Source organism: Scyliorhinus torazame, chromosome 2 (genome assembly GCF_047496885.1).
Source record: "Scyliorhinus torazame isolate Kashiwa2021f chromosome 2, sScyTor2.1, whole genome shotgun sequence".
Classification (NCBI taxonomy): domain Eukaryota; kingdom Metazoa; phylum Chordata; class Chondrichthyes; order Carcharhiniformes; family Scyliorhinidae; genus Scyliorhinus; species Scyliorhinus torazame.
This window is the reverse complement of record NC_092708.1, coordinates 395,431,774-395,450,530: the sequence shown is the minus strand read 5'-3', so window position 1 is coordinate 395,450,530 and position 18,757 is coordinate 395,431,774. Positions and strand designations below refer to the sequence as shown.

The following is an 18,757-nucleotide window of genomic DNA, read 5'->3' as shown; positions in this document are numbered from 1 at the left end:
GCTGCTTTCACCTTGAGCCCCGCGGGGTGGGGGGGGATTTAACCCGAGGATCATCACACCTCGGGCGAGGGGCAAGGTTGAGAAGGCGAGGCCTTCATGAATAGCTGGTCGGGGGGATTGAACCTGCAGTGTTGGCCTTGCTCCGCATCACGAACCAGCTGTCCAACCACGGAACTAAACCTACCCCTAGCACCCAGCAACCAAAGTTGCCGTGATAGCTTTCACTTTTCAATTGGGTACGGCTGTCTCTTATGACACAGGTAATTACTGAATGACTTGCAAACCTGGAGGTTCCTTTTCCTTCCCACAAGCCCCCTCCCCCCTCACCACCTACTTAAAAAGAAGTAAACTCACTAGGCCCATCCACCCATTGATATGGGGTGCTCACTGACTTACATTAGTTTCGCCATCCACTATTGCTTCAATTTTTAAATTCTCACCCTCGAGTTAAATCCCTCCATGACCTTACTCCTGCTGACCATTAACTGCTCCAACCCCACAAACTTCCAAAGTATCGACTGTCCTCCAATTCTGACCTCTAATTTTAATTGATCCACCATTACTGGCTGTGCCTTCAGCTACCTTGGCCCTAAACTCTGGAATTTGAATAGTGGAGCAGGCTCGAGGGGACGAATGCCCTCTTCCCACTCCTAATTCATATGTTCGTAAACCTCTCTACCCCTCCATCTCCTTCAAACAAACATTTTTGACCAAGCAGTTGGCAGCCTTCCTCTCCATGTGACTCATTGTCAATTGTTAGGTAATAACACTCTTGGGGCGGCACATGGTTAGCACTGCGGCCTCACACCGCCGAGGACCCGGGTTCGATCCAGGCCCCGGGACACTGTCTGTGTGGAGTTTGCACATTATCCCTGCGACTGCGTGGGTCTCACCCCCACAACCCAAAAAAGATGTGCAGGGTAGGTGGATTGGTCACGTTAAATTGCCCCTTAATTGGAAAAAATTAATTGGGTACTCTAAATTTATAAATAATTTTTTTTTTTAATGAGCAATAACACTCTTGTTAAGTGCCTTGGGGCATTTTATTACTTTAACAGTGCTATATAAATACAGGCGCAGTTGACCCTGGATCTTCAGAGGCTGAGCGCACTCTGTCACCGTTTTATCCTCCATACTTTTTGCCATATGTCTAACTTTCATGTTATCTGCAGACCTGGAGATTATGCCTCCTGCACCAAGCTCACACCATTTAATAAATATGTTTTAAAATGTGATGGTCCTTATGACAACCCCAGGGAACGTCACTCTTTTCTACCCTTCAGTCTGAGAAATAGCCATTCTTAGGGCAGCACGGTGGCGCAGTGGTTAGCACAGCTGCCTCACGGCGCCGAGGTCCCACGTCTGATCCCGGCTCTGGGTCACTGTCCGTGTGGAGTTTGCACAATCTCCCGGTGTTTGAGTGGGTTTCGCCCCCACAACCCAAAGATGTGCAGGGTAGGTGGATTGGCCACGCTAAATTGCCCCTTAATTGGAAAAATGAATTGGATACTCTAAATTTATTTAAAAAAAAAGAAATAGCCATTCTCTACTCATCATAGAATTTTGTATCCTCGGAGCCTTTATGTGCTTCGATTTTGCTAACAGAGCTGTTCCCTTCCTGTGAAGTACCATGGGTTAATATTTTAGGACACTATATAAATATAAGTTGTTGGTGCAGGTCACCAGCTGCCTTTTAAAAATCCAGAATCACAGCCCTTATCGCTCACTTTATCAAAGAACTCGATGTCTTGTTAAACTTGTACTTGTGCATTGGGAGGAGGCCCGTGTGGAGCATTAACCCCGGAATAGACCAGTTGGGCCTGGTACTGTGCTGTATTTTGTGGGATGTGACGAGGAACGGTATAAAAACGCACCCTAAGTTCTTTTTTGTTTTTACTCCTCAGGCCGACGTCAGATTCACCACTTGGGTAACCAGCTCCAGTTAAACCAGCACTGCCTTGATACGGCCTTTAACTTCTTCAAAATGGCGGTTAGCAAGCACCTCACCAGGGGCAGGAAAATGAGTCATGTAATCGCTGCCTGCCTGTATCTGGTCTGTCGAACGGAAGGCACTCCTCGTATCCTTTTCAGGCTGCAAAAATCATGCCAATCTTAAAGGTTAATTTATGGAGATTTAAAACATGTATAACTGTAGTTTAAAAAAAAACATTCAGGTAATGTGTTACTTTATTCAATCCTCGCCAAGTTTATTTGTGTTTTGAAAGTTGCTGTGTGCGGAACGCCTAATTGATGCAGAGTAAAGCGTTCCGTGCATGTAACTGTCTCCGATGCATCCCAGTGCCATTGATGGTTGATGTGCTTCCTTTGGTCAACTTCTACTGCTGAGATTAGCACCTGACACTCTGTCTGCATGTGGAGATACATCAAACTTGGAAGAAAATCTGAATATCTAGCTCCTGTTACTATAAACATGTTTTCTATGAACTTCCAGTTGCAGCTAATCTAGGACAGTCTTTTACACAAGTATGGGTCTGGGAGAACCCTACCCAGCTCTGTATGGAGATGGTTCCTCAGGTGGACATGGTGCTGCCCAAAGAAGAGCAGGGGGATCTTGTCACTCGATCAGAATTGTCTATTTTTATCTCTTTGCAGACTGTGTCCTCATAACTTGCTTTTCCACCTATCTTTGTATTACCGGCAAATGTCAGAAATTAATTAATGTTCAGGAAAATCTCAGTGTTGTCGTCCTCCATTGCAAGCCCAGAATTATTATTTTTTTAAATTTAGAGTACTCAATTCATTTTTTCCAATTAAGGGGCAATTTAGCGTGGCCAATCGATCTAACCTGCACATATTTTGGGTTGTGGGGGCGAAACCCACACAGGCACGGGGAGAATGTGCAAACTCCACACGGACAGTGACCCAGAGCCGGGATCGAACCTGGGACCTCGGCGCCGAGAGGCATCAGGGCTAACCCACTGCGCACCGTGCTGCCCTCCTTGCAAGCCCAGAATTGCAGCTGCTTAATCATTGACCAGTTTTGCCCTGGATATTGAAGATGGTTCCACCCGGTCCTGAAGTCCTAGATTTAGCTCAGTGAGACAAGGAAATATATCTGACATTTAGTCCAGCTGCGAGAGCCAGAGTGTGTCATGCACACAGTAAGAGAGTGGGAATAGGTGGCTTATGAAGAATATCTTGACCTTGGATTGATCATAGAATTTTCATAGAATTTACAGTGCAGAAGGAGGCCATTCGGCCCATCGAGTCTACACCGGCTCTTGGAAAGAGCACCCTACCCAAGGTCAACACCTTCACCCTATCCCCATAACCCAGTAACCCCACCCAACACTAAGGGCAGTTTTGGACACGAAGGGCAATTTACCATGGCTAATCCACCTAACCTGATCTGGCCATGTGAGTCATCCAGCCTCCACGTGGAGCAATCGATGGATCCCACCTCGTTTCACAGAACGGAATCTTTGCTCAAATTCAGGGATCAGTGTTTTATAGAGATACCTGTCCTCACAGCATTCTTTATCCAGCACCTCTAATGGACGTGTTTTTGACAGTGAGTTAATCCCAATGTATACTCCGTGCACCCGTGTTGCAGCAAATCCTCTGCTCTCAGTCACTACTACTAGTATTAACAGTCACTGACTTTTCTCCTTCAATGCTGATGCCCAGTATGATGTGATCACATAAAATAGTGTTGATTTAGAACTGTCAAACAACCATAAAAATCTCCTCCACTATTGTGGTAGGCAGCACCTGGAGAAATAAAACGTCCTCCTGTATTGCACATTTGTAAATATACCATCTGTGCAGCAGAAGGTGAGCTGAGCTTGCACTTCTGTACATTCATCCCGGTACAGAGTACAGTATTGGCTACTAATGGCACGATTTACTAATTGAATTAGGACATAATTAGTCACGTCATTAATTTGACGTGTCACTGTTATTAACTGAATTAATTTTAGGGCCTTGTCACCAAGCATAGTGCTTATTATATCTGCAGCCACAGGTAGTATATTTGGTGTGAGGTTTTCCTGCCTTTGCAACTCACTGGATATGAGGCTTCATGTGACTGAGTATTATCATCAATAGCTGTGCTATTGACTACTTTGGTGTTGCTAACTTTTGGTTGGCTCTTAAATCGGAATTTGCTCTGTTTGTTTAACCTTTGCTCTAGAGTCGCCAGGTATCTTTATGATACCGCCACGAGGTTCAAGTTCAAGTAATGATCAATAACTCAACACACCAATTAGTAAGATTCAAATCAAAACACATTTATTATACACAGTAAATCACTACTCTTGCATAAACTCTACTTTCTAGACTATCCCTATCACTTAGCTTCGGACTGGCCCACCAGGTCAGGGGAACAAATGGCCTTTCGTTCAGGTCCTAAGTCTGCAGGATTCAAAAGCTGGCATGGACTTGTAGCTAGGAGCACTTATCTCGTAGCGAGCATTGACTTGAGACTTACTTGGTTGATGGCAGCGAGGCAGGTCACTGTCAAGGGTTGGTTCAAGTTGCTGAGTGACCCTGCCAAAGAAGGACGATTTGAACTTGGGGGCTTTACTTTATAGTCCCCAGGGGCTTCCCGCCCTTCAGGGCGGACCCCGTACCTGGTTCCAAATGATTGGACTACTTTCCGATCACTTGGATCGATTTCTACAATGGTTCCCTGATCACTGGGCGGTCCCTAAGTGTCCGTTGGCCTTCCTTTGTCTTGACTCCTGGTGGCGCTGAGTTGTCTGGCTTGGCTTTGTTTACCTTAACTGTTGCCATTGTGCCCGGGAATCGCACATTACTATGTAGGTGGCTGCTACATTACTATGCAGATGGCTGCTGGTTTCAGTGCTGTCTGGTTGTTTTGCAGGTTCCAATATACATGATTTCTGTATTTGCTAGTCTCTGCTTGTGTTGGCTGAATTTCCCTTCAGCCTTTGCGGTTCTCCATTTTAAGTCGGGAAGTGGCCAACTCAGATGGCTACACTGGGCATTTTGTTCTTTTGTTGTGCGCGTTTTGTTTCAAAGTGTCTGCATAGAAGTGATGATTTTAGGCTGTCAGTTGACAGGACTTCGCCATATAAAACTGCAGCATAAGATAGTCAACAATTCCAATAGAAATAAATCCATGTTCTGTGCACTTTTTTTTATTTCCAACTTTTGGATATAAATCATGTATCGTTGAGATTTGGAAGTTCTTAACCTGTGATTTCAGCGAAGTGACCGTGTGGTTTCAGCTGTCCAGCGTAACTGTGCTTGGAACTAATTTGGGGTTTCCTTTGGTTGTAAAAAATCGCACCATCATTTTATTTTATTACATTTAACACCCATAAACTAATAGGATTTTTAGTACCTGTGTGATCCTGAACCTAGTAACTGAGCCTGACTGATGCATGCAAAGATGATGAAAGTGTTCCTAAGGGAATGTACCAGAAAGATAAACAAAATTATTAAGTCTCAAGTCACTAATAATGTATTTCCATCCAGCAGTCTTATTTAAATGTTGCAGGAACACAGAATCAACTTGCCTACCTTAGCAACGAAGGGTAGGGTATGCTTTGGACTTCACCTTTAAATGATTTGCACAACTATTTACAAATTTTACATTGTGTGGGAGTAACTGTTGTGCTGCCAAAGCACAAAGAGCTCTCGATAATGGATGGTGGTAGAAACTACCTCATTCACTTTGTTTTTCTTGAGAGGTTTTTGTGGTCATCTTGTGTCGGGTTGATAAGAGATATTTGGCAGGAACTACCAGCCAAGCTAACTGGAATTGTTTTGCGCCAACATCTGCAGTTCAAATTTGCCCCTGTCAGAGTTGCACCTGGAGTTGTTGGGGCGTGCAGTAGATTCTGTGCACAGCCATGCAGCTCCTGGTGTACTGGGCAGTGTGCCTTAAATCTTATGCCAAACCCCCAATTGTCTTTGAGCAGCGTTTGAGTCTAGGGTGGGGTAAAATCAAGGGCTTTGCAGTCTGTTGAGTTTTGGGGTGCTGTTTAGGAATGGCAGGAGAGGGGATTGTTTTTGCACGATCCTGGTATGACATCTAAATGATGCAGACTGGGGCTAAGTCCTTCTCTTGAGAGAGGGGAAAAGACATGCTTGGGCACTGTCTTGAAGGCTGCCACAGCACATTCGAAAGAGCCCATGGGACAGATTCCCTACTCACTTTAGAACAATTGAAGATGGTGTCCTAACGAAGCAGAAATTGTTCGAATTTAACTTTACTTCCTTGCTGAACAGAACCAGCAGCTTCAGGAGAACCCTCCCTCGTGCCCTGGACAATTTTTATTTCACAATAAACATCACTAAACTGGATTTTTTTGGTCACTATTTAATTGTGGGACATTGCTGTGTATAAATTGGTGACCACGTGCTTTGAGACATACCTGAGGTTGCGAAATAAGCTATGTAAAATGCATTTTGTTTTTGGCGCTTTGTCTTCCTATTTATAAATCCCGAAACCTATTTGACATTATTTGTGTATTTATCTACCTCTGCTTGTAATTTTGGGGAATGAGGAATTCTATGATTCTAGACATTTGAATCACGGGTGTCTCAACTTATCTATAAACTTAAATGTTTTGCCATTCTCATTCCATGTTTATTCTCTCATACTGCAGCTGAATGTCTACCTGCCACCTGTCTGTCCATTCCACGAATCAATGTTCTGCTGAAGCCTCTTGCAGTACTGTGTTGCCAAACTGACAATTTTGCCATGTCAATAAATTTTGGGATTCTGTATTCAAATCCAAATAATCTATATGTTCCTCCAGCCTCACACACACCTGCCACTATGGGCGATTGAGGCCATGTCAATTTAGAATGTCCAATTTTGTTTTTCCAATTAAGGGGCAATTTAGCGTGGCCAATCCACCTATGCTGCACATCTTTGGGTTGTGGGGGTGAGACCCACTCAGACATGGGGAGAATGTGCCAACTCCACACAGACAGTGACCCGGGGCCGGGATCGACCCCTGGTCCCCGGCGCCGTGAAGCAGCAGGATTAACTGCTGTGCCAGCTGCTGAGGTCAGCTAACAGAGCGAGGGTTAAACATTAAAAAAAAAAGATTTGGTGTACCCAATTAATTTTTTTCCAATTAAGGATAATCCACCTACCCTGCACATGGAAATGAAATGAAATGAAAATCGCTTATTGTCACAAGTAGACTTCAAATTAAGTTACTGTGAAAAGCCCCTAGTCGCCACATTCCGGCGCCTGTTCGGGGAGGCTGTTACGGGAATTGAACCGTGCTGCTGGCCTGCCTTGGTCGGCTTTCAAAGCCAGCGATTTAGCCCTGTGCTAAACAGCCCCTCATTGTGGGGGCAAAACCCACGCAAATACGGGGAGAATGTGCAAACTCCATACGGACAGTGACCCAGAGCTGGGATCGAACCTGGGACCTTGGCGCCGTGAGGCTGCAGGGCTAACCCACTGCGCCACCGTGCTGCCCCCGCGAGGGTTAAACATCGGACCTTGCTGGACTGTGTAGTCGAGCGTGTAACCCACAAATCTGATCACTCAGCCAATCATCATATCTTACTTTCACCGTCTCTCTTGGTGCTTGAGCTTGAAGCAAAAATAAACTCGTACCACAAAACAAAACTCGCTTCATGGAGGTCTGTACGATTTTAAATTTATCTTCCCAACTAAACATGTTATGCCGGCCATAAGCGATGACAGTCATGGAGAGTGACTTCATTGCTGTTTTGTGTGGCACTACACTGAGTTCTCAGTGTCTGTCATTCTTTCTATGATGCTCCTGAGAAAGGAGCTTTTTTTTTTGTTCCAGTGGGATGATGTCACTGTGTCATGGTAACTAAACTGATTAAGTGATTTATCTGCTCAGTAGATGTGGGAACTACGTAATTTTGGTGGGGGATGGACAGGCCAGTAGCACGTTAGCGATGGTGTAATGTAGCGATCAGTCAACATATATTTAAGGCAGTGAAATCGTAACGAATGCAGAACAAATGTTATCGAAAGGGGAGAAATTCTGGAACACGGGCAGTTGTCGTAAATCTTTTCATGGTCATCTTGTCAATGTTTGACAATAGCTGTGATTGGGTTGGGAGGGGAGGAGAAATTCAGATTTGCAGGGCCAGGAATAACACCAGCAGTCTTGCCAGGAACAGCCTGTACAATAGTTCTTTATTTAGACCTCTTATTAAACTTTCACAGAGTGAAACAGAAGCAGGAATCACAATGCCCTGCATGGGTCCATCTGCAGCATGTCAGATTCAGTCAATAAAAGATTTATATCTGGCAGAACCCATTTGTGCTTCTGACAGAAGGCTGAAGGGGAAGGATGTACAAGACGTCATGTGTGGAGTGTGAGAGGAAAGGGGCTGGCTGCGAAGATGTTGACCCAGTGTGGAAATCAAACTCCAAATTCCCTCAGCGCCGTAGCAACAATAATGCTGATTACAAAGTGTTTTTTTTGCTCTGGTTTGATGGGGGCGGAGTAGGAGGGGGAGGGAAGAATGATTGCATATTGAAACTATGGGGGAGATTTTTTTTGTAAAATGAAACCCATTTGAACACCTACCTGTAAAACCTACAGATTTACTGCGCTCATCAGCCAGAGGGACGCTCTGCACTGTGTTGTAATTACAAAGAACAAAGAAAATTACAGCACAGGAACAGGCCCTTCAGCCCTCCCAGCCTGCGTCGATCCAGATCCTTTATCTAAACCTGTCACCTATTTTCCAAGGATCTACGTCCCTCTGTTCCCCGCCCGTTCATGTATCTGTCTAGATGCATCTTAAATGATGCTATTGTGCCCGCCTCTACCACCTCCGCTGGCAAAGCGTTCCAGGCACCCACCACCCTCTGCGTAAAAAACTTTCCACACATCTCCCTTAAACTTTCCCCTCTCACCTTGAAATCGTGACCCCTTGTAATTGACACCCCCACTCTTGGAAAAAAGCTTGTAGCTATCCACCCTGTCCATACCTCTCGCAATTTTGTAGACCTCAATCAGGTCCCCCCTCAACCCCCGTCTTTCCAACGAAAACAATCCTAGTCTACTCAACCTTTCTTCATAGCTAGCACCCTCCATACCAGGCAACATCCTGGTGAACCTCCTCTGCACCCTCTCTAAAGCATCCACATCCTTCTGATAATGTGGCGACCAGAACTGCACGCAGTATTCCAAATGTGGCCTAACCAAAGTCCTATACAGCTGTAACATGACCTGCCGACTCTTGTACTCAATACCCCGTCCGATGAAGGCAATCATGCTGTATGCCTTCTTAACCACTCTTATCGACCTGCGTTGCCACCTTCAGGGTACAATGGACTTGAACTCCCAGATCTCTCTGTACATCAATTTTCCCCAGGACTTTTCCATTGACCGTATAGTCCGCTCTTGAATTAGATCTTCCAAAATGCATCACCTCGCATTTGCCTGGATTGAACTCCATCTGCCATTTCTCTGCCCAACTCTCCAATCTATCAATATTTTGCTGTATTCTCTGACAGTCCTCCTCATTATCTGCAACTCCACCAATCTTAGTATCATCTGCAAACTTGCTAATCAGACCACCTATACCTTCGTCCAGATCATTTATGTATATCACAAACAACAGTGGTCCGAGCACGGATCCCTGTGGAACACCACTAGTCACCATTCTCCATTTTGGGACACTCCCTTCCACCACAACTCTCTGTCTCCTGTAGCCCAGCCAGTTCTTTATCCATCTAGCTAGTACACCCTGAACCCCATACAACTTCACTTTTTCCATCAACCTTCCATGGGAAACTTTATCAAACGCCTTACTGAAGTCCATGTATATGACATCTACAGCCCCTCCCTCATCAATTAACGTTGTCACTTCCTCAAAGAATTCTTTTAGGTTTGTAAGACATGACCTTCCCTGCACAAAACCATGCTGCCTATCACTGATAAGTCTATTTTCTTCCAAATGTGAATAGATCCTACCCCTCAGTATCTTCTCCAACAGTTTGCCTACCACTGACGTCAAGCTCACAGGTCTATAATTCCCTGGATTCACCCTGCTACCCTTCTTAAACAAAGGGACAACATTAGCAATTCTCCAGTCCTCCGGGACCTCACCCGTGCTCAAGGATGCTGCAAAGATATCTGTTAAGGCCCCAGCTATTTCTTCCCTAGCTTCCCTCCGTAACCTGGGATAGATCCCATCTGGACCTGGGGACTTATCCACCTTAATGCCTTTTAGAATACCCAAAACTTCCCCCTTCCTTATGCTGACTTGACCTAGAGTATTTAAACATCCATCCTTAGCCTCAACATCCGCCATGTCCCTCTCCTTGGTGAATACCGATGCAAAGTACTCATTAAGAATCTCACCCATTTCCTCTGATTCCACGCATAAATTCCCTCTTTTGTCTTTGAGTGGGCCAATCCTTTCTCTAGTTACCCTCTTGCTCCTTGTATACGAGTAAAAGGCTTTGGGATTTTCCTTAACCCTGTTAGCCAAAGATATTTAATGACCCCTTTTAGTCCTCTTTATTGCGCGTTTGAGATTTGTCCTACTTTCCCGATATTCCTCCAAAGCTTCATCAGATTTAAGTCACCTAGATCTTGTGTATGCTTCCTTTTCCATCTTAGCTAGTCTCACAATTCCACCCTTCATCCATGGTTCCCTAATCTTGCCATTTCTATCCCTCATTTTCACAGGGACATGTCTGTCCTGCACTCTAATCAACCTTTCCTTAAAAGACTCCCACATTTCAAATGTGGATTTATCCTTAAACAGCTGCTCCCAATCCACATTCCCTAGCTCCTGCCGAATTTTGTTATACTTGGCCTTTCCCCAATTTAGCACTCTTTCTTTAGGACCACTCTCGTCTTTGTCTATGAGTATTCTAAAACTTACGGAATTGTGATCGCTATTCACAAAGTAATCACCGACTGAAACTTCAACTACCTGGCCGGGATCATCCCCCAATACCAGGTCCAGTATGGCCCCTTCCCGAGTTGGACTATTTACATACCGCTCTAAAAAAACTCTCCTGGATGCTCCTTACAAATTCTGCTCCATCTACGCCTCCAACACTACATGAATCCCATTCAATGCTGGGGAAGTTAAAATCTCCCATCACGACAACCCTATTGCTCCTACATTTTTCTATAATCTGTCTACATATTTGTACCTCTACTTCACGCTCGCTTTTGGGAGGCATGTAGTGAAGTCCCAACAACGTTACTGCACCCTTCCTATTTCTTAGCTCTACCCATATTGCCTCAGTGCTCAAATCCTCCATCGTGCCCTCCTTAATCACAGCTGTGATATCATCTATGACCAGTAATGAAACTCCTCCCCCTTTTTACCTCCCTCTCTATCCCTCCTGAAGCACCTATACCCTGGGATATTTAGTTGCCAGTCTTGTCCTTCCCTCAACCAAGTCTCCGTAATACCAATAACATCATATTCCCAGGTATTAATCCAAGCCCTAAATTCATCTGTCTTACCTGCTACACTTCTCGCATTGAAACAAATGCACCTCAGACCACCTGTCCCTTTGCGTTCATCATCTCTTCCCTCTCTACTCTTCCCCTTATCGTCACGTTGAGTTTATTATCTAGTACCTTACTGGCTTTAGTTGCTGCCTCTTTACTGACCTCTAACTTCCTAATCTGGTTCCCATCCCCCTGCCACATTAGTTTAAAACCTCCCCAACAGTGTTAGCAAAAGCACCCCCTAGGACATTGGTTCCAGTCCTGCCCAGGTGTAGACCATCCGATTTGTAATGGTCCCACCGCCCCCAGAACCGGTTCCAATGTCCCAGAAATCTGAATCCCTCCCTCCTGCACCATCTCTCAAGCCACATATCATTCTGACTATTCTTGAATGTCTACTCTGACTGTCTCGTGGCACTGGTAGCAATCCTGAGATTACTACCTTTGAGGTCCTACTTTTTAACTTAAATCCAAACTCCCTAAATTCTGATTGTAGGACCTCATCCTGTTTTTTTTTACCTATATCGTTGGTGCCTAAATGCACGACGACAACTGGCTGTTCACCCTCCCCCTTCAGCATGTCCTGCAGCCGATCTGAGACATCCCTGACCCGGGAGGCAACATACCATTTGGGAGTCTCGTTTTCGATCACAGAAACGCCTGTCTACTCCCCTTACGATTGAATCCCCTATGACTATAGCCCTGCCAGTCTTTTCCCGCCCTTCGGTGCAGCAGAGCCAGCCACGGTGCCATGAGCCTGGCCACGACTGCCTTCCCCTGGTGAGTCATCTCCCCCAACAGTATCCAAAACGGTATACCTGTTTTGGAGGGAGATGACCGCAGGGGACACCTGCACTGCCTTTCTGCTCTTTCTCTGCCTTTTGGTCACCCATTCCCTGTCTCCCTCACCAACCCTAATCTGCGGTGTGACCAACTCACTGAACGTGCTATCCACGACCTCAGCATCGCGGATGCTCCAAAGTGAGTCCATCTGTAGCTCCAGAGCCGTCATGTGGTCTAACAGGAGCTGCAGCTGGACAGACTTCCCGCACATGAAGGAGTCAGGGGCATCGGCAGGGTCCCTGAACTCCCACATTGAGCACGAGGAGCATAACACGGGTCTGGGATCTCCTGCCATTTTTACACTTTACCTTAACTGATTACAAATATAATATCAAATAATGAATAAGTGAAAGGAATAAGGATTTTACTTACCAATCACAATACTTACCAACCCAGGAAGAGTTAAATTTCTCCAACTACTTACTTTCCCGACAGACCACTGCCCACTGCTCCCGCCGAAAATCTGAAGCTATAACTTGCGGATAAAAGAAAAAGAAAAGAGAGAGCTTACCTGATATTAACTCACCCCCTTAGGTTAGAGGAGGTGGAAGGGTGGGAGACACTACAAGTGTAGTGTCTCGGGTTTAGCAACCGCCTAACTTAAATAGAGGTAATAATCAAACATTTAAGCACCTACCTGATTCCCAAGCTGCACTCACTGCGCTCCGGCTCCCTCTCTCTCTCCCGCACCCGCAAATGAAGGCCGCTGGAACCTGGGGGCAAGTTTAAACACGTACCTGAATCCCAAGCTGCGCTCCGGCTCCCTCTCTCTCTTCCACTCCCGGAGATGAAGGCCGCTGGAACCTGGGGGCAAGTTTAAACACGCACCTGAATCCCAAGCTGCGCATCGGCTCCCTCCCTCGATCCGGCTCCAAAAAATGAAGGCCGCTGGAACCTGGGGGCAAGTTTAAACACCTACCTGAATCCCAAGCTGCGCTCTGGCTCCCTCTCTCTCTCCTGCTCCCAGAAATGAAGGCCGCTGGAACTTGGGGGCAAGTTTAAACACGTACCTGTAACCTAAGCTGCGCTCCGGCTCTCTCTCTTCCGCTCCAAAAAATGAAGGCCGCTGGAACCTGGGGGCAAGTTTAAACACGTACCTGAATCCCAAGCTGCACTCGCTGCGCTCCGGCTCCCTCTCTCTCTCCCGCTCTGAAAAATGAAGGCCGCTGGAACCTGGGGGCAAGTTTAAACACCTACCTGAATCCCAAGCTGCGCTCCGGCTCCCTCTCTCCCGCTCCCGGAAATGAAAGCCGCTGGAACCTGGGGGCAAGTTTAAACACCTACCTGAATTCCAAGCTGCACTCGCTGCGCTCCGGCTTTCTCTCTCCCGCTCCAAAAAATGAAGGCCGCTGGAACCTGGGGGCAAGTTTAAACACTTACCTGAATCCCAAGCTGCACTCGCTGCGCTCCGGCTCCCTCTCTCTCTCCCGCTCTGAAAAATGAAGGCCGCTGGAACCTGGGGGCAGGTTTAAACACCTACCTGAATCCCAAGCTGCACTCCGGCTCCCTCTCTCCCGCTCTGAAAAATGAAGGCCGCTGGAACCTGGGGGCAAGTATAAACACCTACCTGAATCCCAAGCTGCACTCCGGCTCCCTCTCTCTCTCCCACTCTGAAAAATGAAGGCCGCTGGAACCTGGGGGCAAGTATAAACACCTACCTGAATCCCAAGCTGCACTCCGGCTCCCTCTCTCGATCCCGCTCCGAAAAATGAAGGCCGCTGGAACCTGGGGGCAGGTTTAAACACCTACCGGAATCCCAAGCTGCACTCGCTGCGCTCCGGCTCCCTCACTCTCTCCCGCTCCCGGAAATGAAGGCCGCTGGAACCTGGGGGTAAGTTTAAACACGTACCTGAAACCCAAGGTGCGTTCCGGCTCCCTCTCTCGATCCTGCTCGGAAAAATGAAGGCCGCTGGAACCTGGGGGCCAGTTTAAACACCTACCTGAATTGTTCTTGATTTTCACAGACCTGATGTTATTTTCTCGTGAGCTATGCAGGGATGTTTGTGCAAAGGTATAGTCTGCATTCAAATGCATAACCACTTTTTCCCCCTGACATGAACCCCGTTGCTCCTCCCAAAGCAAAATATCTCATTTTTAAAATATCTTGATAGATTCAAAATTACAAATGCTGGAAATCTGAGCGGAAAACAGGAAATGCTGGAAATACACAGGTCAGCACTGGACCCACAGAAGGAAACACCCTGGTGCGCTTCCAGTTTTATCTCCATTGTCCTCAAACTTCTAACTCCAGTTATGAAACAAAACACATTTACCAGCTAGTACAGAGCTGACATGAGCTGGCGAGTTATTTGCCTAACTATGGTTACTGTGGTAACAAATACAAATTTTATTTGGTGTTAAGCTCCTGTTCCATTAGTATGGTTTAGTTGTAGGACAGCATGGTGGCGCAGTGGTTAGCACTGCTGCCTCATGGCGCAGAGGTCCCAGGTTTGATCCCGGCTCTGTGTCACTGTCCGTGTGGAGTTTGCACATTCTCCCCGTGTCTGCATGGGTTTTGCCCCCACAGGTTGGCCACGTTAAATTGTCCCTTACTTGGGGGGGGGGGGGGGGGGGAAAGAATTGGGTACTTTAAATTCATATATTTTTTAAATTGGTTCAGTTGAGCAGAAAAGGGATCCTGTCTTTGTACCTTGGTCTGGGCTGAGTTAGTGATCCTGGTTGAATGGGCCTATGGATGTTGCTCGTAGGTCTAGCATCTTGCATGACTGAGTTGAGTTTGTGACCCTGTAGCCCCGACCCCCACCCTTCACCAAAAGCACCTGCTTTCCTCTCACATCAGCAGCCTTCACCCCCTGCTGCTGCTGCTCAGACCCTCCCCGTCACCTTCAGATTTGGTTATGCCAGTTCTCACCTGTCCAGGCTGTCATCCTTCACACTCTTAAACTTCAGCTGTATTTGCGCCAACTCATTCCACCCATCACTGTCTCCATCAACCAATATTGTCTCTTAGTCAATGGGGGGCCGGTTAGCTCAGTTGGCTGGACGGCTTGTTCTTGATGCGGAGTGATGCCAACAGCGCAAGTTCAATTCCCATACCAGCTGAGATTCGTGAAGGCCCTGCCTTCAGAGTGGATAGTCAGAAGCTTTTTTCCCAGTGGAAGAGTCAATTAATAGGGGGCATAGGTTTAAGGTGTGAGGGGCAAGGTTTAAAGGAGATGTAGAAGGTAGGTTTTTTTCACATAAGAGGGTGGTGGGAGCCTGAAACTCGCTGTTGGAGGAGGTGGTGGAAGCAAATAGCGGCGTCTTGACAAATACATGAATTGGGATGGGAATGGAGGTACCCGGAAGGATCGGGGTTTTTAGTTCAGATGGGCAGCATGGCCGGTGCAGGCTTGGAGGGCCGAAGGGCCTGTTCCTGTGCTGGAATTTTCTTTGTTCCTGACCTTGCACCTCACTTAAGGTGTGGCGACCCTCGGGTTAACTCACCACCAGTCAGCTCTCAAAGCGGCCTATGATCCTCTGGGACTATGACAACATTAAAATTGCCCTGCTGATCCCCCATTTCTTTCTGTTTGAATTCCTTTCTGGCCCTGCTACACCCTTTACGTGTACCCATCCACCTCCACCTTTGGTCTCTTGGGTATTCCCCCTTCCCGTTGCCTCGACACTGCAAGCCCTACCTCCAGCTGACTAGGCCCTTCCTTTGGCATCTACTTTATATGACGGTGTCTCTGTGAAGCGCCTTTGGGTAATTTTCCATGTTCAAGGTGCTATGTAAACACGGGTTTGTTGTAACAACTACTTAAGGCACAAGAACATTACTGCTACCCAAGAGTCAGCATAGACGGGGCAGAGGAAGAGAGACTTTATTTGTGTACGGATGGAATCAAGAGGATAGGGCAGGATAGTTGAGCTGAGGTAGCAGATAACGATGTTTGTGTTGCTTGGCATAGCAAGCTAGAGATCCAAATAGCATCATCCTGCTCCAGTTTCTCATGTTCTTAGAAACATAGAAAATAGGTGCAGGGGTAGGCCATTCAGCCCTTCGAGCTTGCACCACCGTTCAATATGATCATGGCTGATCATGCAAATTCAGTATCCCACTCCCGCTGTCTCCATACCCCTTGATCCTCTTAGACACAAGGTACACTGTCCCCAAAGCTTTCTGTGGTAGAGAATTCCACAAGTCCACAACACTCTGATAAAAGAAGTTCTTCCTCATCTCAGTCCTGAATGGCGTATCACTTATTTTTCGGCTGTGACCCCTAGTTCTGGACGTCCCCAACATCGGGAACATTCTTCCTGCATCTAGCCTGTCCAGTCCCATCAGGATTTTATATGTTTCTTTGCGATCCCCTCTCATTCTGCGAAACTCCAGTGAGTACAAGCCCAGTCAATCCTGTCTTTCTTCGTATGTCAGTCCTGCCATCCCGGGAATTAGTCTGGTGAACCTTCGCTCTATAGTCAGATTTGTATCGTCTCATTAATGCTACCTTTCTGACCTATGGAGAATGACAGCATTGTGATCTTCAGCTGCCAATAAAGCTTAGAAAGCAAAGTGGTGGAGAGTGATTGCTCGACAGAATCAGCAGCATTCCAATTTTTTTTCTTTTTTTTTAAATTTAGAGTACCCAATTTTTTTTTTTCCAATTAAGGGGCAATTTAGCGTGGCCAATCCACCTAACCTGCACATCTTTGGGTTGTGGGGGTGAAACCCACGCAAACACGGGGAGAATGTGCAAATTCCACACGGACAGTGACCCAGGGCCGGGATTTGCATCCGGGTCCTGAGCGCCGCAGTCCCAGTGCTAACCACTGCGCCATATACAGCCCTGCCATCCAATTCTGTGCGAAGGATGGATGATTACGCACTGTGATTAGAGATTCAGTTCACCAAATTTAGTTCATACAAACATATGAATTAGGAACAGGCGTAGGCCACTCGGCCCCTCGAGCCTGCTCCACCACTCAGTAAGATCATGACTGATCTGATTGAAACCTCAACCCCACATTCCTACCCCCGATAACCTTTCACCCTCTGTTAATCAAGAATCTATCTCGCTCTGTCTTAAAAATATTCAAAAATTCTGCTTCCACTGCCGTTGGAAATGAAATGAATGGAAATCGCTGATTGGATTGGATTGGATTTATTTATTGTCACGTGTACCGAGGTACAGTGAAAAGTATTTTTCTGCGAGCAGCTCAACAGATCATTAAGTACATGAGAAGAAAAGGGAATAAAAGAAAATACACAATAGGGCAACACAACATATACAATGTAACTACAAAAGCACTGGCATCGGATGAAGCATACAGGGTGTAGTGTTAATGAAATCAGTCCATAAGAGGGTCATTTAGGAGTCTGGTGACAGTGGGGAAGAAGCTGTTTTTGAGTCTGTTCGTGCGTGTTCTCAGACTTCTCTATCTCCTGCCCGATGGAAGAAGTTGGAAGAGTGAGTAAGCTGGGTGGGAGGGGTCTTTGATTATGCTGCCCGCTTTCCCCAGGCAGCGGGAGGTGTAGATGGAGTCAATGGATGGGAGGCAGGTTTGTGTGATGGACTGGGCGGTGTTCATGACTCTCTGAAGTTTCTTGCGGCCCTGGGCCGAGCAGTTGCCATACCAGGCTGTGATGCAGCCTGATAGGATGCTTTCTATGGTGCATCTGTAAAAGTTGGTAAGAGTCAATGTGGACATGGCGAATTTCCTTAGTTTCCTGAGGAAGTATAGGCGCTGTTGTGCTTTCTTGGTGGTAGCATTGACGTGGGTGGACCAGGACAGATTTTTGGAGATGTGCACCCGTAGGAATTTGAAACTGCTAATCATCTCCACCTCGGCCCCGTTGATGCTGACAGGGGTGTGTACAGTACTTTGCTTTAGTTTTGCTGGCATTGAGGGAGAGATTGTTGTCGCTACACCACTCCAATAGGGTATCTCCCTCCTGTATTCGGACTCATCGTTATTCGAGATCCGGCCCACTATGGTCGTATCGTCAGCAAACTTGTAGATGGAGTTGGAACCAAGTTTTGCCACGCAGTCGTGTGTGTACAGGGAGTAGAGTAGGGGGGGTAAGTACGTAGCCTTGCGGGGCGCCAGTGTTGAGGCCTATTGTGGAGGAGGAGTTGTTGTTCATTCTTACTGATTGTGGTCTGTTGGTCAGAAAATCGAGGATCCAGTTGCAGAGTGGGGAGCCAAGTACTAGGTTTTGGAGCTTTGATATAAGCTTGGCTGGGATTATGGTGTTGAAGGCGGAGTTGTAGTCAATAAATAGGAGCCTGATGTAGGAGTCCTTGTTTTCGAGATGCTCTAGGGATGAGTGTAGGGCCAGGGAAATGGTGTCTGATGTGGACCGGTTGCAGCGGTATGCGAATTGCAGTGGATCAAGGAGTTCTGGGAGTATGGAGGTGATGCGCTTCATGATCAACCTCTCGAAGCACTTCATTACGACTGAAGTCAGGGCCACTGGTCGGTAGTCATTGAGGCAGGTTGCTTGTCACATGCAGGCTTCAAATGAAGTTACTTTGAAAAGCCCC

The 18,757-nt window shown here is 46.6% G+C and overlaps 1 protein-coding gene across 1 annotated transcript in view; it reads left to right on the top strand.

The window, feature by feature from the left end:
• Nucleotides 1-18,757, top strand: part of brf1b (BRF1 general transcription factor IIIB subunit b) — a 516,534-nt gene that overhangs the window by 114,594 nt on the left and 383,183 nt on the right. Inside the window, exon 3 of the mRNA XM_072494251.1 lies at nucleotides 1,905-2,078. Within this exon, the coding sequence (XP_072350352.1) occupies nucleotides 1,905-2,078 (174 nt within the window). The remainder of the gene's footprint in view (nucleotides 1-1,904; nucleotides 2,079-18,757) is intronic.